This window comes from Panthera onca, chromosome B3 (genome assembly GCF_046562875.1).
Source record: "Panthera onca isolate mPanOnc1 chromosome B3, mPanOnc1 haplotype 2, whole genome shotgun sequence".
NCBI classification, from domain to species: Eukaryota; Metazoa; Chordata; class Mammalia; order Carnivora; family Felidae; genus Panthera; species Panthera onca.
The window spans coordinates 10,754,129-10,779,489 of record NC_138344.1 but is presented as its reverse complement, the minus strand read 5'-3'; the positions used below and the strand labels follow the sequence as shown (position 1 = coordinate 10,779,489).

General features: G+C 48.5%; 1 protein-coding gene across 3 annotated transcripts in view; it reads right to left on the bottom strand.

Moving 5' to 3' along the window:
* The window catches only part of SLCO3A1 (solute carrier organic anion transporter family member 3A1), a 310,384-nt gene extending 290,182 nt beyond the window's left edge, over positions 1–20,202 (bottom strand). For all 3 annotated transcript variants that reach the window (XM_060617729.3, XM_060617728.3, XM_060617730.3), the window contains exon 1: positions 19,821–20,202. In XM_060617729.3, the coding sequence (XP_060473712.1) occupies positions 19,821–20,000 (180 nt within the window). In that variant the 5' untranslated portion in view covers positions 20,001–20,202. The remainder of the gene's footprint in view (positions 1–19,820) is intronic.
* Positions 20,203–25,361: the final 5,159 nt, after the last annotated feature.

Below are 25,361 nucleotides of genomic sequence, written 5' to 3'. Positions count from 1 at the left end.
TGCCAGATAGCTAAACAACATTAACCCATAACAACGCTTTGAAACTCATAAACATTCCACACACGTAAGATGGGCATTGTACCCATTTTCATTGTTGACAATAAACCTGAGACCCCAAAGTAAATAAATGACATCCCACTGAGGAGTCTTTCAGTAAACACCAAAATGTTAATTCTCGGAAAGTCCTGTGGAATACTTTTTGAATACGGGGCATGTGATTTTGTACTAAGGTTTGGAAAAATGGCCATTTGGTGAAGAGGTAAACATTCATTAGCGTGTCTGTTCACACTGGCATGGAGCGGTGTGTAATTTTGTGGGGGCTGTTAGGGCCGGATTATTACATAATGGCCCTTGTTTTTGAGTGGCTGGCTGTTGAGAGCGAGAACCTAGTTGAGGGCTGAGCAAACGGGTAGCAACATGCCCAGAACAGGGGCCCTGCGACACAGGGCACGGAACGTTCGAAGGCTCATTTTCAGAGCTCACACCTCCTGCAAATGCCATTTCGTACTCATGGCGAAGGGAGAGACAGAGAACACAGGTCTCCGGCTCCAGGGAAGTTGTGTTCAACGTTCGCTACCAGTTAAAAAGAAAGAAGAAAAACAAGAACGGTGTTCTCTTACAAGTAGTAACGTATTAAAATGATATCAAAACACCAAACATCTTAAGCCTCCCATTTGGGCTGTGATTTCTGGAGGAGGTGTGGTCTGGGGAAAGAGGAGGGATTTGAGAGCAAGGTAAAGCTGAGAGACAGGGATCACACACGACTTGTGTCCCCCTGGACAAGATATTCAATTTCTCTGAGCCCTCATCTCTTTATCTGTAAAACAGAAATACTGGCATTTACCTGCGGCAAGAGTCGAGTCAGACTATTTATGTGCTCCCTGGCACACAGAAGACACTAGAAAATGTCAGTCCTCTCTCCTTCGTCGTGACTGAGCAACAGATATAGGGGAATGAAATACAATGGGATTCTATACAAACTTCTAAAGTGATACTGGGTACTCAATTCAAATGATAGAAACTCCTGGGGCACTCGGGTGGCTCATCCGGCTAAACATCTGACTTCGGCTCAGGTTGTGATCTCACAGCTGATGTGTTCAAGCCCCCACATCCTGCTGGCTGCTATCAGCACAGAGCCTACTTCAGATCCTCTGTCTCTCTCTGTCTCCCTCTCTCTCTGCCCCTCCCTTGCTAGCGCACGCTCTCTCTCTCTCTCTCTCTCTCTCTCTCTCTCAAAAATAAACATTTTCTTAAATGGTACAAACTTCTTACAAAATCTCACTCCTCCAAAACTTAACCAAAAAAATGTTAAAGCAGAATTTTTTTTAAAAATCACCAGTCAAAAAAAAAAAAAAACAAGAAAAAATGAGTACATAATAATCAAACACTGCCTGCCAGGGAAAGTAAAGGAAGACTGTAGAACAGAAGAGAACAGGATAGCATGGCCAGGCTCAAAACCCAGCATCTACCACGCGCAGGAAGATGAACCAGGGACTAAATAAAAAATCCGGAGAGTTTTCATGCATATCAGCAAATCTGGAGAAAAGCAACCTGAGCAGGTGTCAATATAGTCCTCTTTTCTGAGTGGGGAATAGTGAAAACATCCTCAGGGGAGAAAAGGATGAAGAGGGGGCCATGAACCCTGGTGCTGATTACCTCTGCTGGGAGGAACTGAAGGTTCCAGGAATACATGGTGAAATCCGGGGCTGATCCAAAGCCAGAGAATACTGCCCAAGGGTATGCAGTGGGTGTTCCTCCACAGGAAGACTGAGCCCACTTAAAAGAACCTTTAAAACATCCCAGAAGCAAAAGCCACCAAGCCAACATCATCTAGCCATGACTAGTCAGCACCCTGCATACCACCTGCCATGGCATAGCCAGTCCTGGCTGCTCTGCAGGCCCTCAGGGTGCAGAAAGCACGGACAGAAACAAAAATCTAGCCATCAAACTTCAACTGGGTGGTAAGGGGGCAAAAAAGAGAGGCTTCGAATCCAGAAATCACCCACACCCAGAACAACAAAGATCTGCATAGACTCACCCAGGCAAGAACAGAGTGATAAAAAGCAAACAAAAAGGTCTGGTCTCTACAAACACAGACTCCTGGAGGAAGGGACAAGTGAAACATTGTATCAAAGACAAAGAATTCAGCCTCCAAGAAAACATAATGCAAGAAGAGGAGGATTCCCCCCGAAAGATCTCTGAGCCATAGAACTTAATATGAATAAGAGTGCAGTGAATTGAGAATTCAAAGGCAACATTAACCCTCCCCCCACCCAAAGAAAAAGGAAAGAAAGAAAGAAAGAAAGAAAGAAAGAAAGAAAGAAAGAAAAAGAATGAGATTGTAGACCTAAAGAAATAAATTGGGGAGCAAGTAAACATTAGAAAAGCAATTTATAGAGTAAAATCTATAGCAAACTAAAGAAAGATGGCTTCATCAATTTACTGACTACAGGAAAGCTAAAATAAAAAAATGAAAAAAAAAAAGTGACGATCGATAAAAACAAGGGATCCAAGTAATCAAAGAAAAACAAACAAGTATAGAGTTCAAAGACAATCCAACATACAAGTAACTGGTGTCCTTCCATCAGAGAACTCACTGCCCAGAACCAAGAAAAATCAAAGAGACAATATAAGAAAATTCTCCTGAGACTATTAATAAAGAATTGAATCTGTCGACTGAAAGAACACACCAAGTGCCACAAAAATATGACACATCTCATGCGGCACTGATATACTCGTTAAGTTACATGTCGGATACTAAGAAAGAGCCCCTCCAGCCTCTTATCTACGAGCACGTAGTCTATAAAGGAGGACAAAGCGGGCTGGCCTTGGACTCTTCCATGGCAACACTCAAGGGTAGAAGGCAGTGACTTCTTCCAAGTTTTAATTAAGTCTTCTGTGAAACTGGAGTGAAGTTAAATTTACTACTTTGTATTTTAAGAACATGTATCTTACAAAGTATATCTAGCCAGCCAGCCGATTTTCCATGGAACGGAAAGAACTCTGAGATGCTATACTGCTAATGATCATTATAAAGGGGGTGGGAGTTACTCCTTCCTCTTCCCAGAACTCATACCCGGATCCATACTAAAGGAGGAACCTCTACTTTCTGGAAGAAACAAAGAAAAATTATCTGTTCTGACTTCCTCACTGCATCCTCCCCAAAGGGGGCTCAGGAGACTTATCTGGTCTATAAAATCGTGAAAGGAAGTCTAACAGTCTTGCCCTGACCTCTTCCTTTTCCTCTCCTGTGAACAGACCTCAGGGTGCACATTCTTTGCTCCTCCAAGAGGTAAGCTCTGCAGGTGCACCCCTGCAGAGACAGACAGCCCATCATTCTGACCAGGAGCAAAGTAGTCTGAAGCCTGGATCTGGCCACAAACTGAGTTTTTTGCAATCCGAACTCCAAATATCTCCATACAAACTCCAAGCTGATATTCGTATACCCCTGTGGTTGGCCATCACATGTCTGCTACACTATTGATTATTAATTGGTGGGAGCAGGGGGAAACGGAGAGAAGATAACTATTACCCCTCAAACACCAGGATCGGTCCCGATTATTTCCAAACGCTGGTAGGATTTGGAATGTCTTAGAATATTTTTTATCTGAACTTTTCTTCATTTTAAAATTCTTCATAATGAATATCCATTGTTTTTACAAAAACAATAAGGTCATTTTTCTTCATAACAGTGACACCAGAGGAAAACATCTGATATTGCAGAAAAGTAGTCACAGGGGCACCTGGGTGGCTCAGTTGGTTAAGCATCCGATTTCAGCTCAGGTCATGATCTCACAGTTTGTGAGTTCGAGCCCTGCATTGGGCTCTGTGCTGACAGCTCTGAGCCTGGAGCCTGCTTTGGATTCTGTGTCTTCCTCACTCTCTGCCCCTCCCCCACTCGTGTTCTCCATCTCTCTCTCCTTCAAAAATAAAAAGTAAAACGTTAAAAAAAAATTCTTAGAAAGTAGTCACAGTGGTTTAGGGGAAAGAGTAAGAATGTGCAGTGTGATCTGATTTATTATAAAATAATAATAGTAACAATAGTAACATTCTGCACAGGCACGGGGTAAGCACTGTGAATGGATTATCTCATTTAGTATGAAGTAGGTAAAAATACCATGCCAATCTTAGACATAAAATGGAGAGGTAAAGTCATTTGCCCAAAGCCACACAAGATTAACACACAACAGGCATGGAGTTCACAAAGCCAATATCTTCTATTATCATTGACGTTTAAACAACACAGATGTGAACTACACAGATCTACTTATACACAGATTTTTTTCTCCATTAAGTACAATACTGTAAATGTATTTTCTCTTCCTTATGATTTTCTTAATAACCTTTTCTTTTCTCTAGCTTACTGGAATATAAGAATATAGTATATAATACATATATATGATATGTGTTAGCCAATTGTTTGTATTATTGGTAAGGCTCACGATCAACTGTAGGCTATTAGTAGTGAAGTTTTAAGGGAGTCAAATGTTACACACAGATACTCGACTGTGGGGGAAGTGGGTGGGTGTTGATGCCCCTAACCTCCCCACATAGTTCGAGGGTCACCTGTACTCTGTCCTCACAGTCATAAGGAAACACAGGTAGTCCCAGAGATTGAAAAGCACAGGCCCCAAAATGTTGACAGTGTCTCTCCAGGCCCTGACATTATGGATAATGTTTTTTATTATTATTGTTGTTGTTGTTAAATTATTGAATCTATGTTTCTCTATATTTTCCAAATCTTCAACACACGTGGTCCTTGTGCAATAGGTAAAACAGTAGGTCTCTATATTAAGAAAAATACCACAAGCATCAACTTGAAGTTCAAGTTAATGGTAGAGCCAAGTGATGAGGCCACACAAGGTTCCTGAGCTGTCTCAGCCCGTGTTTTTAGATCGGCCATCTGTGGGCAACAGGTGTGGGCCAACAGGCCAGAGGCATTCTGGCCACACTCCACATCCCCTCTACACAGGATGTGAAGTTGAAGGGCACCCAGCTCAGTGAACGCTCCACCAGCCTCCTAGCCCCCACAGTATCCGGGCCTCAGCCCAGTTGCCGGTGAGCTCTGCTCCGAAGAGAGCTTCCCTCTGGACCCTCACGATTATTCCAAGGAGGAATGCCCCCTCTCAGCAGCTTGCCAAGTCCTTCTCAAGGAGAATGGGAGGGGAAGTTCGAATGGCCTCCATCCAATTTTTAAACTGTAAACTGCACACCCACTTTTTGTTTGGAGACATTTCCTGTGTGTGAACACAGTTTGTTCTGTTACCAGCTTTAAAGTTACCCAGAACTGATACATCCAAGGCCGAGCTGAAGTGTTTGAAGAAAAAAAGAAGTCCAATACGATAGGACCTTTCCTCATTTTAGCTCATCTTGCAGAAATCTCATTGGAAGATAAGTCAAAAAAGAGGTTGGCCACAGAGGTGCCATTGTGTATGGACGCCCCAGCCCCCGCCCCTCCTCGACTGCCCCATCCAGGAGGGCACAGCACACTGGGACAAGCGGTGTCCTTCAGACCCTTGCCTACATCATGCGATGCGGCCATGCTTGCTTCTAGGTAAGTCTGAGGACGCCATGATGCGGCTGCCTTCCACATGCCTGTAGCAGCATTTCAGGGCACCACTTCAAAGCTGGGGGGAGGGAGGTAAGCCTTGCCAAGAGAGGTGCCGACGGCCCCCGCAATGCTGGCTGGCGCTGACATGCCCCTGCATGTGGCTGTGGCCCTGTGCTCCCAGCCTTCCCCTTCTCCTCCAAAATGGCTTCCCACCCCCGTCCCACCTGCGAAGGCTTTCCCCAGCCAGACTCTTGAAATACCAGCCTGATGTCTCCTTCCCTTTGGATCCACCCTGACCAAGGCTGAGAAAATTACTGGACAGCTACTCTTCTCCCCAGGGCCATCTCCAACATCACCTCCCACTTTGACCCAACACTTGGCTTCTATGGCAAAGACCATGCTGTCCCATGGACCGCGGATACAGCCAGACCAGCTGCAGGTCTTCAGGAGGGCAGGGCCGTGGCCTGGCCCAGGGCCTGGAACGGTCTCATGAAGGAGTCATTAGTAGAAAAAAATATAAACATGCCATCCCTGTCACCCGGATAAAGAGACTCCGTGAGGCCCAAGAAGATGCCTTTACTGAAGTCAATGTTGCTCACAGTTACTTCAAAAAGTTGTCCAAGTTTGGCAGAGACCAAGCTGAAGTCTTTTAAAAGGAGCCAATGCTGAGAAACTCTGAGAATCAGACAGTCCCACCCCCAGCAAAAAAAACCAAAAAAAAAACCCCAACCCTGGAGATGAATGAGATTAGAAGGCAGGGGTCTGGTCCTAATGTAACACACACCTGGCCAAATCTGGGACTGGCCGGCATGGCCATAATATTCTTTTCCAGTCCTCCTGCATCAGGTAGCACTTCAGGGAGGCGACAGGGCCAGCTGGACATTTCAAAGGGCCTGGTTCCTGTTAAGGAGTCCCGGGTGTAAGGCACAGGAGAGCTGTACTACACGCACTCTAAATATATACACACATAATGTTCACCCACATGTATTTCTAGGCTTTTTTTTTTTTTACACGCATTTCCCTTAATCAGATGCTGTACTCATCCCAGCCACTCCCTGCACTCAGCTATGCCCAGAATCGGGAAAGAGTGTTTTCAAAGCTATTCATTAACGCAACTGGGCTCACTCCCGCAGCCTAACCACCACCCCACAGACAGAAACATAGTTATCCCCTTACTTATTCAGAAAGGAAACAAGGATTGTCACAGGATAGCACATCTGCAAAGAATGACACGCCGACCAACATTCCAGAAGTTTCCTACCCAACCCAAAACCCTGAAGAGGGCAAAGAGCCTGTCTTTTTCTTTTTCTTCTTCTTTGTACCATCAAACCATTTTAGGGTCCTTTGCTCTATTTTGCTCCTGGTATCATGAGTTGAATCGTGTCCCCCAAAAAGGACTAGGATGAAGCCCTAATTTCTGATATCTGGGAATGTGACCTTATTTGCAACAAGGTCTTAGCAAATGTAGTTAAGGTAAGATGAGGGCATTAGGGTAGATCCTAATCCAAGAGGAATGGTGTCCTTCTATGAGGAGGAGAGAGACACAGAAGAAAAATGCCATGTGACCTCAGAGTCACATAAGGGAGGGGTACAAAGCCTATCTAAGGAACATCAAAGATCAAGGGCCACTGTCAGGAACTACAAAGAAGCAAGAAACGATCCTACCTGGAGTCTCAGAAGAAGGACGCACCTGCCGACACCTTGATTTCAGGCTCCTGGCCTCTAGGATTGCCAGAAAATAAATCTGTTGTTGGAAGCCACCCCGTGTATGGTTTGTTTCAGCAGAGCCCCAGGGAACCAATACACCCCATTTCTTCCTTCAGAAATGCCCTAGAAACTCATTCATATCGTCATCCACCTTCCCGCCCCTGGGTCCAAGTCTTCCTCCAACCAAAGGATGAACTGTCAAAGTCACTTTCTCTGTACTACACGTCACACCTTTCTATATCTAAGGGAGAATGTATAACCCAATTTTTCTCTAACATCAGAGATACAGAAAATGTTTGGGAATGCCCCTACTATCCTCTGAACTCCACAGGGGAAGGTTTAAATAGAATATGAAGACCACACTCCCCACCCCCACCCCCACCCCCCAAATAAAATACAATAGGGTCCATCCGGGAAGGCAAGAATTAACATACAGTCTGTGGTCAAAGGTGGGACTGGATCTTTACCTCCTGTAGGACTGAGAGCTTAGCTTATATTACCCACCCAATGAGGACGGTGAGAAACCAACAAAGGAAACAGCTAGAAGAAGGATATTGACAGTGCCTGTAGCATAAGCCTGGCACAGGAGTCCTACTCAGGAGTGACCAGGGTTTGACTCCTGGGAGCACGCTCTCACAGAGGTCTGATGGATCCGACTGGGACATCCTGCCAGGGCTGGTGAAGCGTGGCCCTGTGGCGTCAGGGGCCAGCACAGGGAGGCAAGAATAAAATTAATGAACAACCAGGAGGCGACAGAGCTGAGCTGACCACCGTGACCACCAGAGAGCTCAGCTCACCCGGTGCAAAGAGAAAAGCAGTCACGGAGGCGACAGACCTGAACACAGGAACACTCAGCTTCCTTATGGGGGCTCTAAAACGTGTCCCTTGTCACACTGCACAGCCTCCCTGACGGCCTTGGGTGCCTGCAGCCCTAGAGGCATTTTTAATAGCTGCCTTGGTCCTACTACTTTTAAGTGACAAAGCGTTCCCCAGTCAAATCTAAAGTATCAGAAGACAGATAAATACAAGTGTATGTATTTTTACCTGCTCACCAGATTAAGGATAGGTATGATGCCTATTAGGAAACGGTCTATGTATTTTTACCTGCTCACCAGATTAAGGATAGGTATGATGCCTATTAGGAAACGGTCTATATATACATATATGTATATATATGTGTGTGTATATATACATATATATATATATATAAAGGAATATTTTAAAAGAGAAAAAAAAGTGGACTTTTTTCCTGCATTCACCAAAACATTACTTTTATTTGTATGTTTACAATCATTATTTCCAAAAATGAAACTCTTCTGGACTGTTCACCTACTCACCCCGCGAGCTAACGTGGGGGGCTAGCTCTGGAGGGTAGGGGCTGCATGTTTGGGTAAATTACTTAATCCTGTGCCGATTTTGCCTAAGATGAAAAGCAGTAAGGGCAGATATTTTTTAATATAAAAATTGTTAAGTTTATTTATTTGGGGGAGGGGAGGGAGGGGGGGTGGAGAGAGAGAACCCCAAGCAGGCTCCATACTGTCAATGCAGAGGCCAACGCAGGGCCCTAACCCTTGAACCAACGAGATCATGACCTGAGCCGAAGTCAAGAGTCAGACATGCAACCGACTGAGTCACCCGGGTGGCCCCCCTTGGCTATGTTATTTTTTTTTAATGTTTATTTATTTTTGTTTTTTTTTAATGTTTTTTTATTTATTTTTGCGACAGAGAGAGACAGAGCATGAGCAGGGGAAGGGCAGAGAGAGAGGGAGATACAGAATCGGAAGCAGGCTCCGGGCTCTGAGCTGTCAGCACAGAGCCTGATATGGGGCTCGAACCCACAGACTGTGAGATCATGACCTGAGCTGAAGTCGGACGCTTAACCGACTGAGCCACCCAGGTGCCCCAATGTTTATTTATTTTTGAGACAGAGAGAGACACAGCATGAACAGGGGAGGGTCAGAGAGAGGGAGACACAGAATCTGAAACAGGCTCCAGGCTCTGAGCTGTCAGCACAGAGCCTGATATGGGGCTTGAACCCACAAACCGTGAGATCATGATCTGAGCTGAAGTCGGACACTTAACCAACTGAGCCACCCAGGCACCCGTTATTTTTAAAGAGACCTAAGAACGCAAGCCAAGGCCAACCTTGGGACACAGGGACGACATGCCGAGTGGACAGTCGGTTCCACCTGTGCATCTCAGAAGGTTCACGGGGCTGCATCCGCTTTTAGCCCAAGTCCTGCTGGCTCCACGCGCCCCTCTGAGCCCATGTGTGGTAAGGACGCCCTCCCCACCTGCTCCCATCACCCGCAAGCCACAGAGCTACACTGACGGCCTTTTCGATTCGTATGCATCTCCACAGATTTGGCAAAGGTAAAGCAAAGGTGCTACTTTGTGGGTTTTGTTTCCAGAAGACATCCTTCCTTCGGCTGGCTGAAAAACTCCTCTTGGCATTTCAGCCTCCCAGACGACACGGTATTTACCACACTGGGGAGACAATGCGACCCGCCACATGATAAATCACACAATCAGTTGTGAGTCTTGTCCTAAATTTTCCGCATGAAGACAGGGGAGGCCTTTCTGAAGCTCTTCTGGATCTCTTTCAACTCGTCTAGTTTCTTTTAAGTATTTCCTCCCAGTGTCCACTCTGGCCACAAAATAAGCTCCTTGTCTACACTTTAGGAGGCTGTAAATGTGAAATGGGCCACGCAGCGTGCAGCCTGAGAAGAGGATGGTGGGAATGAGCCACAACAAAAGACCGGCAAATTATGCAACACGAGGCAAAATACACCCCAAAGGCGATGGTAGGGGGACTTTGGGAAATGAAATGTCCAAAGCACGGATGCCCATCACAATCGACAGTGGTTTTATTCCCGAACATGCCACTGAATCGCACAAGCAACCTCTCAAGCCTTCACGGACACCTGCCCTCTGCCACCCGGAGAGTCAGGGTGACCTCAGACACAGAATGAGCCTATGCACCCCTGGAGAGAAGGTGCTGGTGCTGAAGCAGCAGGCTGCCAAGTTCCAGGGGGAGAGCTCTAGGTGGCTCTGTGAGTCTACTTCCAATGATTCTCTGACCCTGAAAGCCAACGGAGAGATTAACTAATCAACACCACTCTTTTTCACAGGTTGGGGTCACAATAATGGAAGCTTACATAACAAAAACATACAGGTCCGCGCTTAGAAATTTGTACCTTCATTAAGAGAATTCTCAGCGAGGGAAACACAAGATTTCAGGTACAGTATTTTAGAGCTTACATAATCAGTCGGAGGGCGGCTTTCCAATTTCCACTTGCTTATATTCAAGGTGGTAATTTCTCATTCGAATCAGCCGAGGATGGGAAAGAGGCAGTGTCAGGCTGGGGGAGCAGATCCAACAATTAGAGACGGAGCGTGTCTATTTTACATAAGCCTTCTCCCAAAGAGGGGAGGAGGGAAAGACAACAGCCAGTCCCAAGAACATCTGACAATAGTCTTTAATTGAAAGCACCATTGTGACACTGTTCTCCCTGCACCAACCTTGCAAATGCAGAAATGGAGGTAAAAAGAATCATCTCTATCTTGCTTAAGTTCTGGTAGTTGTGTAGGCAGTGACTTAGGGAGCAAGATGCCTAATATTCTATTATATTCCCCAGGACTATGTGTTGAAAGCCTGCTCTTGGCTCCTTCCTATTTCTGCTAACTCTGCATCATCGGGAACTCGGGGAGCTAGGAAGAGACAGCCACAACAGGCTTTAGACCCACCGATGAAAGGTTTCGAGGGTCACCCGGACAGCCAAGTTAATTATCCAGAGACCCATCCCAAAGGGCAACCTGCCAGACAAATCAGAATCTGCCACCACATAGTACAGAACTCATATACGGAGTGTAGGTGGGTGGAGAGACAGACGCACAGACAGAAGAAAGGCACTCCCTAGGCTTTTGAATGGACTCACTCTATCCCACAGTAACTCAGACCTGCTGGGACATGCCAGGGACCCACCATACCACTGCCCACTTGGACGGGTTGTGGCCACAGCTTGCTTCTGTGCTCGTGGCAAAGATTTTAACCAAACCCAATGCTAAGGAAATAAGACCTCGCTGTTACACTCAAGGCTCTTCCATTCTGTTACCAGGCATCTTAAAATGCCACTGGGGATGTGATGTCCCAGAAGAACAGAGTATTGAAGAGGTGTTGAAGGCACCTTTTATTTATGAAGGAACTCACGAAGGTATTTATGAAGGAAATCATGGAGGCAAAGGGGAGTAAGTGGGCTCCACACTACCCCCTCCCCAGCCCCATTCAAAACCTGTGGCTTGGAGCCAACCTACGTTGTCTTTGGCTTTTACACTGTTCCACTGAAGTGCTGACTGGAAGTCATAAATGAGACATTTGTATTAAGTCCAAGAAAATTTTAATGACCGACTATTATGTCTCAGGGAAATAACCATTCCCTATTTAAAGAGGAATGTCCGCTCGTTTCAGGAAACAGCTGGGCTGGTTACGATCATTTCTATTAAATTGAGCTACTAAACCCTCCGTTAGGAAGGGGTTCCCTTTTCAGAAAGGCTCGTCTCGAAGCCACAAAGAAGAACAGAAATAAAGAAGCTGGGAACAGCCAGCTGCAGAGATTCCTCTACACCCAGTGGAGCGTTTCCGCTCTGCATATTGTCACTGGAGAGCCCACCACACAGCACCCCTCCCACCCCCGCCCCCAGCCAGGCTTGTTCACTCAACTGTGGCTACAGAAGGTCCAGGGTCTTAGGAAGCTGATCGGGTTTCTTCCTCGGGGAAGTCGACACCCAGCCAGCAGAGTCTGGGGATGCAGTGGTGTTCAGAGAGCGTGTGCTCTCTTGTGAAGCCCGTGGGCCTTGAATGTGAAGCTAAGAACTCGCCTAAAACAGATGCTGCAGGTTGATTCACTGAGAAGAGCCCAGTCCATTCCTTATCCTTCCCAAGGACAGGTGTGACCAGAGGGGCGCTGTGCAAAGGTAACCCCCTAAACAATCATCGTAAGTGGAGATGAATGGACCCGGGGGAAGAGAAACAGCACGGCATCTATCAAGAGCCTGCTCAGAGTGCCTCGGTGGCTCAGTCGGTTAAGCGTCCGACTTCGGCTCAGGTCATGATCTCGAGGTCTGTGAGTTCAAGTCCCGCATCGGGTTCTGTGCAGACAGCTCAGAGCCTGGAGCTTGCTTTAGATTCTTGTCTCCCTCTCTCTCTGCCTCTCCCCTGCTCATGCTCTGTCTCTCAAAAATAAGTAAACATTAAAAAAAAGTTTTTTAACTTTAAAAAAGAGCCTACTTGCTCTGCTTCAGAGAAACCAAAAAGGGTCAAGATGAGGAAAATGCCCCAATTGTGCCTGCTGAGCCCTGTCGAGCACTGCAGGAGGATTAAGATGAAGCAGTGGGTGTGGCAGGAGACCTGAGCCCCGCCCCCGCACCCCCCACCCCCCCCACCCCCCCCCCCCCCCCCCCCCCGGCAACCAGGACCAAGCTCCAAGGTCGCTGACCGGAGGACAGCATATGTCCAGGACATATGTCCCTTGATCCCCGAATCCTGACACTCCAGGCTGCTTTGAAGTGGCCACTCTTCACCCAGAGAAGCAGACTGAGCTATGAGGGCCCCAATCTCCAACGTGGGAAACAAAACAGAGGCCTCACACAATACCCCAAATTCTCAGGCCCTGGGGAAGGACTTTGGTTATGCCAAGGTCAGCGACTAGGGTTGTGTCATTAGCAGCAAAGCAAGTACTGAATCCTGTACCCTAGGAGAGCACTCTATCATATGTCCATTTATTCAAATATCCCAACCATCTGTAAGTCGGTCCCATTTTTCAGATGACAAGATTGGGACTCAGGTAAGTCAAGTCACCAGGAGCCGGTAGGTAGCAGGCCCGGGTTCAAGTCCAAGTCTTCTGACTCCATAGCCAACACTCTTCACTGCTCCTCAGCTGCCTACAACATAGAGGACCATCAAGGATTCCCTATCCTGTAGCCACAGACCAGAGCGACGGGAAACAGGGCCCCCCAAAACGAGGCATCAGGACGCCTGTCCCTCCCAGCCGTCCCGAGCACCCCTGTCCACCCACCTCCAAGTACCCACTGGCTAGAAACGCTCAACAGAACCATTACTAGAGCGAACTCCTCTCCCACGTGACTGGTAATTCTTACAGCGTCTTTAAGACAAAATGGATCGCTACATTTAGAATAAGGGAATAAACAGAATTAGCAACTGGTACTTATTTCTTGCTTCTAAAAACATTTTACCTCCCGGACAAAATGTTCATGCAGAACAAGGGAACTACCTGAGAGTACAGTTCACTACACCCAAATCAAAGTTTGATTGAAATAATTTTATTTCTCATTTGTTGGGGCTACAAACAATGCCTGTGGAAAATATGTACAACCATGTCATTATTAATAGCTCGTATATATCAAACAGCATGTGCCAGTTAGCATTCAAAATGCTTTCCATGTACCAATTCAGTGAATCCTCAGAGAATCGTTATGAGTATTATTAGACCCCAGTTTTAAAATGAAAAACCAAGGCACAGAGAGGTTAAGTAATCGGTTTAGGAACACACAGCCAAGATGGGGAGAACGTGGCTGTGAATCCCAGGTCTTCAGAAGCTCATCCATTGAGCCACGGTTGCCGCAGATGCTTATCATTCTCCTACCTGGCAATTTTAACCATTTCATTTGGGGTTTTAACCACGTTTAGTCATTTTAACATGAACACATAGACACTTGGGTTACATAAAATACAAGTTTCTCAAACCATACCAATTTTATTTATCCTGTGAACCAAAGTCACTGATTCCACCCTTTCCCCCCCCTACTTATTTCCTATTTTGTAGATACAGATACAGCAACAGAAAGCAAAACTAAGTTAAAGGAACAAGGATGCTATCTTTCCGGCTTACAGATTACCAAAAACATTTCTGAGAGAGAACAGAATATAGGTCACTTGACTTCAGGGGAGTTCTAAACCCATGTTTAAGCCACATAATCAAAATTACCAGCAAAATGTCCCTTAACAACGTCCAAAAGGGACAGCATTCAATATTTGGTCTATGCAACCCTACACCAGAACGTGTACGTATGTAAACGTGTAATGCACACGATGCACACATTAACATACGTAACATAATAGGAGTAGGTATACAAAATATGAGTAGAAGTGTTGAGTACGGTGATTCTCCTTTGGAGGAATGTGGTTATTTATTAAATGATGTGCTGCAGTTAAATCCCTGCAAGTTTGGGGCGCCCGGGTGGCTCAGTCGGTTAAGCATCCGACTTCGGCCCAGGTCATGATCTCGGGGCTTGTGAATTCGAGCCCCGCGTTGGGCTCTGTGCTGACAGCTCGGCGCCTGGAGCCTGCTTTGGATTCTGTGTCTCCCTCCCTCTCTGCCCCTCCCCAGCTCATGCTCACACTCTGTCTCTGTCAAAAATAAACTTAAAAAAAAAAAAATTTAAATCCCTGCAAGTTAAATGTGTTCACCAAGTTGAAAGGAGAAATACTGCTGGTAGAGTTTTATTCTCCACCCCAGCAAGAGGGGGGCAACTTCTGCAGACCTGCCTGCCCAGTCACCTGGCAGGCCCCACCCTCCTTGCCTGGCACCTCAAGGAGCCCTCCTCAATCCAAGGAACAAGGTCAGCTCAGCGGGAGTCCTTGCCACTCCCTCTGCAGGAGGCCTAGACCCTGAAAGGAACACCCCTGTCTGCAATTAACCAGGAACATTCACGGATTTTGTTGGTCTTTATTCCAGGCCTTCATCGTCTTCAACTGTGGCTGCCTCCTCATTGTTTTTTGCTAGGTTACACTTACTCATCCCCAGTGATGGCTATGCGAGCCCCTCCATAAACAAGCAGCACTTGAAAGCTTGCTTCAAGATGAGCAAGAGGGATGCAGAGACCCTCTAGCTCCAACTGCCTCTGCCCAAGTAGAAACTTATCCAGCTTAACACAGAGCAATGCCATTCCGGCAGCAGGCAAGCAAGAAGATGAGCTTAAATGCTGGGCATGTGATTAGCAAGACAGTGCCCCTGCGGAGAGGCCTCTGTGTCCTCTGCTTTGTGAGGTATCTAAAATGGAAAAGGGGGAGAGCTCCAAAATTCAGGAAGGATCTTGCCCGCTTTACAGCCCACTGATCCCATTTCTTTGACCATGAAACCCACACGAGAAAACCCCTAGAGAAACTAAGCTGTGTACACAAAGCTGATTGAAAGGAATTTGCAGAAATCATTTTTCCCCTAAATAATTATTAGCTAAACATGTGCAACCAAACAGCAAGGAAAAAAAAAATCAGGGTAATTGTATTTCTTACTACCTGGGGCTATATAGTAATTATGCAAATGGCAGGGAATTTGTCACTTTGAGTAACCATAAGTGTGTAAAATAATTTGATTAAGTAAAATACAGTCGCCTTAGTCATCATACTAATTTGACAAGGACTTTAAAAATGTCCCTCAGCTGTCTGCTTCTGGGTAAGAGACGTAAAAACCCATCTTCAAAATGATGCTTCTTTAGGGAGAGAGAAAAAAAAAAGAATAACAACAAATCCAGTAGTTTCATCTTACAAGTAATTGCAAGCCACTGAATGCTCTCAGGCCTAACACTTTTTAAAGTGACTATAAATCAGTGAGATGGGAGTTCTGTTACATGCACTCAGTCATCCGGCGAATTATTTTGTCACGACAACCTCCGACTTAGGGTTTGCAAAACTCTAAATAGGGAAATGCCCACCCCGGGTCCTAGGCACTGTCTGTGCACCCCACCCTGGAGACTCAACAGGCCTTGTCAAGTTTGCATCCTGAGGAAATTCAAATGCATTTGTATGTGAGCCTCAATCCTAACTGCCCAGAGGTGTCAAGGTTTTAATTTCCTGTACACAGCCTTATCGACTCCAGTCCTCGGCAATTTGATAACACACACGAAGCTCTACACGCAGGGCTGGCCTCCAAGAATGGCTTGAGACATCTCAGTGGGTCTCCACACATCACCATGAAGTACACACAAAATAACTTTCTCTCCTGCAGTTCCCATAGGCCTAAGCCTTCTCCAAAGGGGCCGAGACTTAAGCAGAGATCACATCCTTGCAAGGTCAGTTCAGACTGGAGCCACCCAAAGCAAAGACCCAAGTAAAGGAAAATCGCATTCTTGACCGAGCACACCTTGCCGATCAAACTGGATGGGTCTCTCTTCTTATGCTCAACAAAGTATCGCATAGCCACTCAGGCAGTTTAAGGGACTAGGAGAGAACATCCCTGTGACATTGGCTTATCTGAAGTATGATTTCCAGTTACAACACTTGCAAGTGTAGCAAGATTTCAGAATCCACAGCTGGCCGGGGGGTTGCGCGATTACCTTATCTCTACTATCACAGCATCTGGGTGTCAGGGTCAATAACCTTCAGCATTGCCCTGGGAGACCCCCCCCACCCACCCCATCCCACCCCCACACCCGCACACACATGGAGGCAAAAAGTTGCTGGTCCCCTGCCCAGCTTAACAATTGGTGTTTGTCTCATATACAAGTCTCCCTTGAGTTTCCTCCCTGGGCAGGTTCTTGAGGGAAAGCGCGCACACACACACACACACACACACACACACACACACATACACACACACACAGTCCTGCTTTACAAAGTTGCTTCTCAAATCACAGGCAACTTCCTGCTTCAGTTGTGCAGTTGGGGAGCTTACACCAGTGCAATTGAAGACACAGGGCAAGCCCTTTTCAGAAAGTAAAGGAGAAATGAAATGAAGCCTCCAAATATAAAACACGGCATCTGAGAAGACAAAATAATAAGGTAGCTGCATGGACTACTGGGATCAAATAGATGAAAATAATGTCGCTGGCATAGAACTTTCGATAACCCCTCTCGCTATCAAAGCAAGCACTGCTGGCAATGTCCCACGGTGTGCCCTTCATCAGGTACCTGAAAATGCTTCATCGGAGAGGCAGGCTGATTGCCAACGCAAAGATCATATATAACACACCCCTGGCACATGGACCCTGACAGGGCGTATGATCACCTAGAAAAGCAGGCTCTGAGGTTTCTTAAGAAAGCCATGATGAATTAAAACGCAGACGTCTGCCTTTCCTGCAAACATCCTACAACGTTTCATTCTCAAATTATCCATGAAGAAGTCACACACAGCTGCAGGAATAACTTTTTATTCCACCTCCAAATTAACAGATGAACAGAAAACTCCCAAGTGGCCCAGAAAAACAAAACCCACAGCAACCTGATTCAGTCAACCCTGGCAAGCAAACTATTTATTTTCACGAGGTTCAGATGGCCACAGAGAGTCCAGGGCAGCCGGGCAGGGCAGAGCCCTGAGCACCCTATCCCTCCACTCCTAGTAATCAAAATAAATTCAGTTTCCTAGGCCTGTCCTCTCCTGGGCCTCTATCCGCCTTCTGCTGGTCACCTGTCGACTCCTGTTACCCTACCCCTCTGAACCAGGCTTTCTATTAGCCCAGGCTGGAAATGCCAGCAGCCCCCCTCTGCCCCCACCACCAACAACCAGGTGGACTGAATTCCTGCCACTGGCCTACTCTGGGATTAAAGTCAACTTTCTATCTCCCGGTGCCAGCCAGCCCTGCCTTTAGGTATCCAGCTTCACCAGCAGCCCTCTGCTTCTTAACTTTCTAAAGGAGCCCAGGCTACTCATCTAGTTGAAGCTCAGCCTCGTTCCTTTCTAAAACCCTTAGATCATGGCAAGCTAAAAAACTAAGACCAGGCCTTTATCATTCATGGTGTGAAAAGTTCCGTTCCTGTTTGCCACGCATGAATAACGCACCCTACTGAACAAAACTGGCTTCAGGCAAACAAACTGGTAAACCCGAAGGCAGCTGTTGATACACTAATTACCTCCCCAAACACAGACCCCGGTTAGGTAGTACATACTTTGCATATGCTTCAGCACAGACCCACAAATATCTTGTTAATACGCATTTGCATCTTGGTAATACACATACCTATCTTAATATCGTAACAGTCAAAATTCCCTCCGTGAAAGTGCTGATAAACTGACCCCCCAAACAGGGACCGTCTGTGCTGGAGCTACCGAGAAAAGTGCATTTTGTGCAACAAAAATCTAAACACCGAAGAAAACTCTGCTTTGGGCTACAGGGCTCACCTGCAGCATACAAGTCAAGGATGCACAGAGACGGGGACTTAAAACACTTTCATCTCACAAGGAGCAAAGGAAATGCAGCTGATTTTCAGGAGCCCTGTAACTTTGGCACCCCAGGAACAGAGCTGAGTTTGAACAATCCTCTCTGCTAAGCACAAAAATGACGTTCCCCTACGCTACAAGCCTGCTTGTACTTCCCTCTGACTGTAAGCCCGGGAGTCTTTGGAGACTATGAATGGTACAGGGCACCCACCAGTCCAGCCTTCATTAACTGCACCCCAAGGCCAAGAAGGAGGGATTAGTGGTACATCAGGAAAAGCATGGTTCTATCTGAGGATGTGGTATTCCAACAGCCAAAATCCTGTCCAATTCTATCTCCGTCAAACTTGTTCAGGAACACTCAAAGTCTCTGACGTTTCATTTCATGTTTCAGGTCAATCACCAAAGTAATGACTTAACACTATACACTGACAAAATCTTCTCCTGTGTAGGCAGGGCTGGACTCGGGTCTGGAAGTGCGCTCTCTGGAACTCAAGTCGGGACCACCCGCGCGGGGCAGGACAGGGCGACAAAGTAGGTATTTGACAGTGCTGAGTCATTACAAGCTGTTTCCTCTGATATGCCAGGCACCCCTGGGCCGTCTGAGCATTAATATCCCCTGTCAGAAGGCAAATGAAATAGACGCACATTGTGCAAAATGATGCGACCCCCTTGCGGGCGAGAGACCACGGTGGGGAATCGAGGTCTTAAGCACGGGTAGCAGGAGCTACACAAACTCGCAGCTGCTCTCCAGGTACTGTAACTTTATCCCAGACGCCAAAAGATGGCTATTGGGATACGGAGAGGGAATATTCCCCCTGCAGCCCAGGCTCCGAACAGGGCCACACTCGGGTGCATTTTACTCTAAGCTGTTAAATACCACCCCCCACCCTCCGTAACTGGCGCATGGGGAAAGCGCCCGGAGAAAATGATGCATAATGAATTTGTTCTCGAGGCGGATGGAATGGAAAGAGTGGAGGACGCAGGATGCTCAACTGGCTTTTCTTCCCATGTGCAGGTCACCTGAAACCAGCGATGCCTGCCTCTCCAAGGGGGCTCCTGAACTAACCCTCTGGCTGCGCCTTCCCGGCGGGGAAGCAAACGGTTTCCCGGCCACCTGCCCGCCGCCTCTCCTCCCCGGGCACCCCAGGCCCCCGCCGGCCGCGCGAGCAGCTGCCGGCATCCGCGGTCCCGCCCGCTCCCGGCTCGCTCGGCAGCCCGGGCCGGCAGCTCCCCCGGCGGCCGCCGCTGCACCACTCGCCAACCTCCGCGCCGGGCCGAGGTCATGCCCGCCTGCCCCCGGGCCCCAGGCGGCCCCCTCCCCGTGCCAGCCGGCCGCCCGAGCGCCGGGCCGGGGAGGGGGCCCCCGCGGCGGAGTTGGCACGGGGACTCACCAGGTAGGCGCCCACCGTGCCCTGCGCCAGCATCAGGGCGCACTCGGACACCAGGAAGATCTTGATGTTGGAGAAGCAGGACACCTTCTTTTTCTTCTTCTTGTTCCTCTGCGCCTCGTCCCCCTGCAGCTCGCCGCTCCGGCCGCCGCCCGACGAGCCTCCCGGCTTCTTCCCCTGCATCCTTCCCCCGCCGCCGCCGCCGCCGCTGCCGCTTTCCCGCTCGCCCCGGGTGTCGGGCCCGCTGCCGGGCGGGGGTGTGCGCGGCGAGGCTGCGTGCTGTCCCCGCCCCGGGCCCGCGGCGGCCGCCCCCGTCCTGCCGGGGCTGGAGAGGTGGAAGGCACAGCTCCTCGCCGCCGCCGCCGCCGCGCGCGCTCGCCCCTTTCCTCCTCCTCCTCCTCCTCCTCCTCCTCCTCCGCCACCTCCTCCTCCTCCTCCTCCGCCCTCCCCGCGCCTCCTCCTCCGGCTCGGGCTGTGCCAATCACAGGGGCTCCTCGCGCCGCCCGCCGCCGCCGCCGCCGCTTCGCCGCCCGCGGACGCCCGCCGCTGCCATCGCCCGCTTCCCTTCGCCAGCCGGCCGCGCCGGCCCTCGCCTCCCTGCGTCTGCCCCGAGGCCGGGCCGCCCCTCGCCGCCAGCGCGCCCTCGGGGAGGCGCGAGGGGGACCGGCTCGGGGCGCGCGCGCAGGGAGGGAGGGGGTGCCAGGAGGGAGGAAGGCGGTGCCCCGCCCCTAGGTGGCGCTGCGGGGCACGGGGCGCCCCCGCGGGCGCTGGGCGGTGCTGCGCGAGGAACTGGGGGCACCGAGGTGGGGTGCGCGGGCGCCCCCGCGGGACGGGGACCGAGTGCTGCGGCTTCGCGGCGCTAGACGGGAAAGGAGGGGCGGTTTCTAGGAAGAGAGCGAAGACCGAGTTACCCAGGGAGGGGTGGACGCGCTCGCTCCCCCTCTGCCCGGGTATTTCTGGGGACAGATGTTGCGCCCCGGGGCTTGGGGAGGTGCCAGAGGTCAGAGCTGCTGGCGGCGTCCGCAACCCGCGGGTCCCTGCTCCTGCTCCCCCCGGGCCGCTGGGCGTGCCTAAAGGGCTCCCGACCTGAAGGAAGAAAAGCTTTTCTAGTGGGAAGTTCGATTAATCCGTCGAGAACCGCACAGACTATCAGTCGCCCCCAGGCCGCAATGCTAGGTGGCTGCAAGGTCGCAGCGACCCCAGCAGAGGGCCTTGTCCAGCCCTCCATCTGCCTGGAGTCCATCCTCAGGAATGATGCAGCCGAGGCTGAAGTCAGCGGGAAGCGATTAGCCCAGGCCTCCCCTAGTACTGTGGCCCAGGCTGCCCTTCCTGGTCTTGGCCTGTAAGCCCGAGCCCCCGAGGCAGCCGCTCTTTATAATCATTACCAGGAGTTTGGGCCACAAGGCACCACCAATAAGATCTACTAGTGGTCCGCAGGCTTTTGGAAGCTCAGAGAAACTGGAAAGGACTGGATCAGTACCAGGAAGCCCTCAGCAACTTCTGCCTGGGCCACTGAGAGGAGGGGTGGTTCAAACAATTGTTTATAAGGCGTTTACTTAATAACGGGTCAAAGAAAATGTGCCCTTCTCCTAGGCTCCTGAGAATGGCTTCAATTGAAACTGAAGGCTTTGAATTGAAACACGCAGGCTTCAATTTGAAACTGAAGAGCAATGAACACATCCGAAATGTTTATTTCCTCCCGAAGAATGGGAATGGGAATGGATGGTGTCATGGTGGGGGTGCTGTCTTGCCATGCCATTGAAATGAAAACGGCCTCATCCTCTGGTTCTAGACATGATCTCACCTAGACCTGGTGTCCCTTTCAGATGCTCCCCTCTCCTTGTCTTGGCTGTCTGCTATCTGAATTGGCTCCCCCCAACAAAGGCCTTTTTCCATTTTTCCCCCAATTCCTGTCACCTGGGGCTGCACCAATTCCCAAGAGTCTGTCACCTTCCTGCAGCCCCCCTCCCCGCCCCCACGCTGCCTCACAGCAGACTTTTCTACTGAGTCCTGCCTTTGAAGGGCTGGGGCCTCTCCGACACTCTGACGTCAAGGGAGCATCTCCTGCCTTTTCCTGAGAAGACCTTTGATGAGCTAGCTCCCTGCCTGCCTCTGTGGCTTCGCGCTGCAAAACTGAGATGTTTACTTGTCCCACTGCTGTTGAAACAGCAGAGTGCATTATAGTCCATAAGTGTTGTTCACGTGCTTTGAAATAACAAGAGCTAATTTTTTTCAGTTTATTTATTTATTTTGAGAGAATGGGAGAGGGGCAGAGAGAGAGAGGGAGAGAGAATCCCAAGTGGGCTCTGTGCTGTCACTGCAGAACCCAAAACGGGGCTCAAACTCGTGAATCGTGGAATCGTGCCCTGAGCCAAAATCAAGGGTTGGATGCTTAACTCCCTGAGCCACCCAGGCGCCCCCAAAGCTCATGTGTATTGCGTGCTTACTCTGGCCAGGCCCCATTCGAAGTGCTTCACCTGTGTTTACAACTGAACCCTCACAGCCATCCTCTAAACCAGGTACTGTTATTAGCTCATTTTACAGGTCAGAAAACGGAAGCCCAGAAAGGTTGACTCACCTTACCAATGTCACATATCCAGTCAATGGCAGGACCAGCCTTTGAAACAACTCCAGGTTGTTGATGACTCCCTATCACCCAGTGGTCTGTCTCTTGGGGACAAGGGAACTCCCATGGTTTCTGCTTTATAAATGGAGACTCAGAGATATATAGTGACTAGCCCAGCATTACACAGCTCAAAGGGGACAGGACTTGAATCCAAGTCCAGCTGCCTTCGCTCTGTACCACACTGCCTTGTGTGTAGTCCCAGAGGGGCACAGGCTTTTTTCAGTTTGGGGTCATTTATTTTACATAAAAACTGTCCTTAAAGAAATCAAACACTTCTGCCAAAGAGAGGACTCCAGATTAGGATTGTAGCTTCTTCATATAATTAATGGTAAGCGGCCAGAGAAGAATGTTGTGGCTGAAGCCTTAAAGAGTAGTTAGAGTCAGCCGGAAAGAAATCATGTGTCAGCCTCAACAACCATCGGAAAGAATTGAACACGTTCGATTTCCTTCCCTCGGCGGTCGTCCTTTATTTACCTGTATGTAGATCGGGGCTCCAGGGTTGAGGAGGTGGGTTTATGAGCAGCAGGTTCTCGTGCTTGGTTTCTCTTGTATGCAGAGGGAGCAGCAAAGGAACAGGACCATCTTCATAGCTGCATGGCACTGGCACGTGACCGCTGATCCAAGCCTCCCAACAGGGGGCGCTGGTCTTATAAGCCCCGTTTCACTCATGATTAAAAGCAGCAGGTGGCTTTTAGGAGCTTACAGCTCCCAAGTGGCGGGAATTGAAAGCTGCATTTTCCACCCCAAATTGGTGGGAGCAGCCAGGAGGAGGGGGGAGATCCAGAGGGCCTTCAGCCCTCCCATGATCTGTTGCACCCCTCTCCAACCAGCCTCTGAAATGGATTGTTGACCATCCTGTGGCAAGCAAGGTAAACAGAGCTTAAATCCCATCCAATTCCTCAACTGGACGGCCTGAGCTGTTCCCTTGGAGAAATGCCATAGCCGCCACTTCCAGCCTGGACCCTTTTTCATCATGTATCCCCCTAGTGGTGGATGGTAAATTCAGGAACAGTAGGCATTACAAATGCCTGAAGGACCCTTGTGATTATTTTGGCCTTTCTACTACTTTTCTTGCCTGGGTTCTAAATTGGACTTTCCTAAATTAGGTGAAAATATTGTTAGCTAGGCCTGGGGTTCCAACACTCCTTACTTGGTTGGCTGCCAGAGGTATTCCAAACAGTGACAAGCCACGTAATCTGTGACGTAGGGAAGGAAGCATGATGAAAGTCGGGTGACTTGGGAAGACAGACTGGCTTTTGATTCCAAAAATATTAATAAGCCATACGTAAATGCTTGGGATTAGGATTTGGAGAGCTTTCATCCCCCACCACCAACTCATTTATGTGGGAGAGAAGTGGGTTAACTTCATGGCCATGGGGTGGGGGGGAATGACAATATCTTTCACTGTTACTGGGCTGTGGCAAGATTTCCCAGCTAGCAGCCTCAATGTAATTCAACACAATGAGAAACTGTTGTTCAAGTAATTCACATGAACCATCCTTTGCCAGCTTCAATTTTGTTCACAGGCAAATACAAAGTGGAAAAATAAATGCAAAGAATGATTTCTGATTGTCGCTGGGATGGAAAATAGATGCTTATATTCTCACCCTATGGATGGATTTTTTTTTTTTTCTTTTTCTGAAAATACAGCAATCATGCATTGTGTCCAACCAAGGATAGAGTTGGGGCTAGGCCAACTTCTTTGGCTTGAAACTAATATTTGGGCTGAGTTGAAGCCTATTTTCTCTTTCTCAGAGTTTTTCTCTCCCCACCCCCACTTGCCAATTAGCCTTATCCATATGCCTTTCTACCATATAGCCTGGGTTTGCCACTTACTATATTCAGAGCTCAGTATTTTCAATTATATCTCTTAATTTGAATAGATCACCAAAGAAGTGAAAAGGATAAACATCAGTGTAGATGCAATTTTAAACATGTGAAACCCAAATCCAACTGGAGACATGGAAGAAAGACCAAAAGAAAGAACATCCAAGGAAATTGGACAACCGATGGGAGAAACTCGGGATTTAGAAATGTCTTTTATTTGTGGAAGATGAGCCTTGAGACAAAAGAAACAATACAAATGATAAACATTTACCAATATTGGTGTATTTGGGGAGTTCATCATTGGCTGCCTTCAACTGATATGTGGGTACATAGAATGTGTTTATCCAAATAGACTGTTAGTTTCTTAAGAGTAGAGTGTTTTACTTTAAAGAATTTTTTTCAGGTTTATTTATTTTTGAGAGAGAGAGAGAGAGAGTGCAAGCGGGGGGAAAGGCAGAGAGAAAGGGAGACAGAATCCGAAGCAGGCTCCAGGCTCTGAGCTGTTAGCACAGAGCCCAATGCAGGGCTCAAACCAACAGACCGTGAGATTATAACCTGAGCTGAAGTCAGACGCCCAACCGACTCAGCCACCCAGGCGCCCCTGTTTTACTTTAAAAATAAAGGATCCTTTGTCCTGTGCAGTGTCTAACAGGCCTCCTGCCAAGAAGCTTAATATTTATGAAAAGGACAGGAAAATGACCCAGAAGGTGTCAAGGTTTATAGACAGCTTCCTTCCAGGTATTGTCCCCAGGGACCTGCTCCCACATTCCTGGAGCAGCAAGACTTGTCCTCATGAGTGCCTTTCCCGACACAACGCCTTTTCTCTCTCAAGGGCAAGTGTCCCAGTTTTGCTCCCAGTCTCAAAAATGCACACAAACCCTTGTGTTTTAAGGATGGGTACTGATGGTAAATGTGAGCAAATGAAATGAACAAATGAAATGAGCCAGCATCTCTGGCAAAGAGCTGTGAGGTTTCCAAGTTAATAACATGACAAGAGTTTGGTGGGTCCCGAGCCCAGCAGAAAGTGGCCACCGCTGTCTGCCCTCTTCAGGGGTGGTCAGCTCCAGCCCTGGGTACCCCAGGTGGTCATG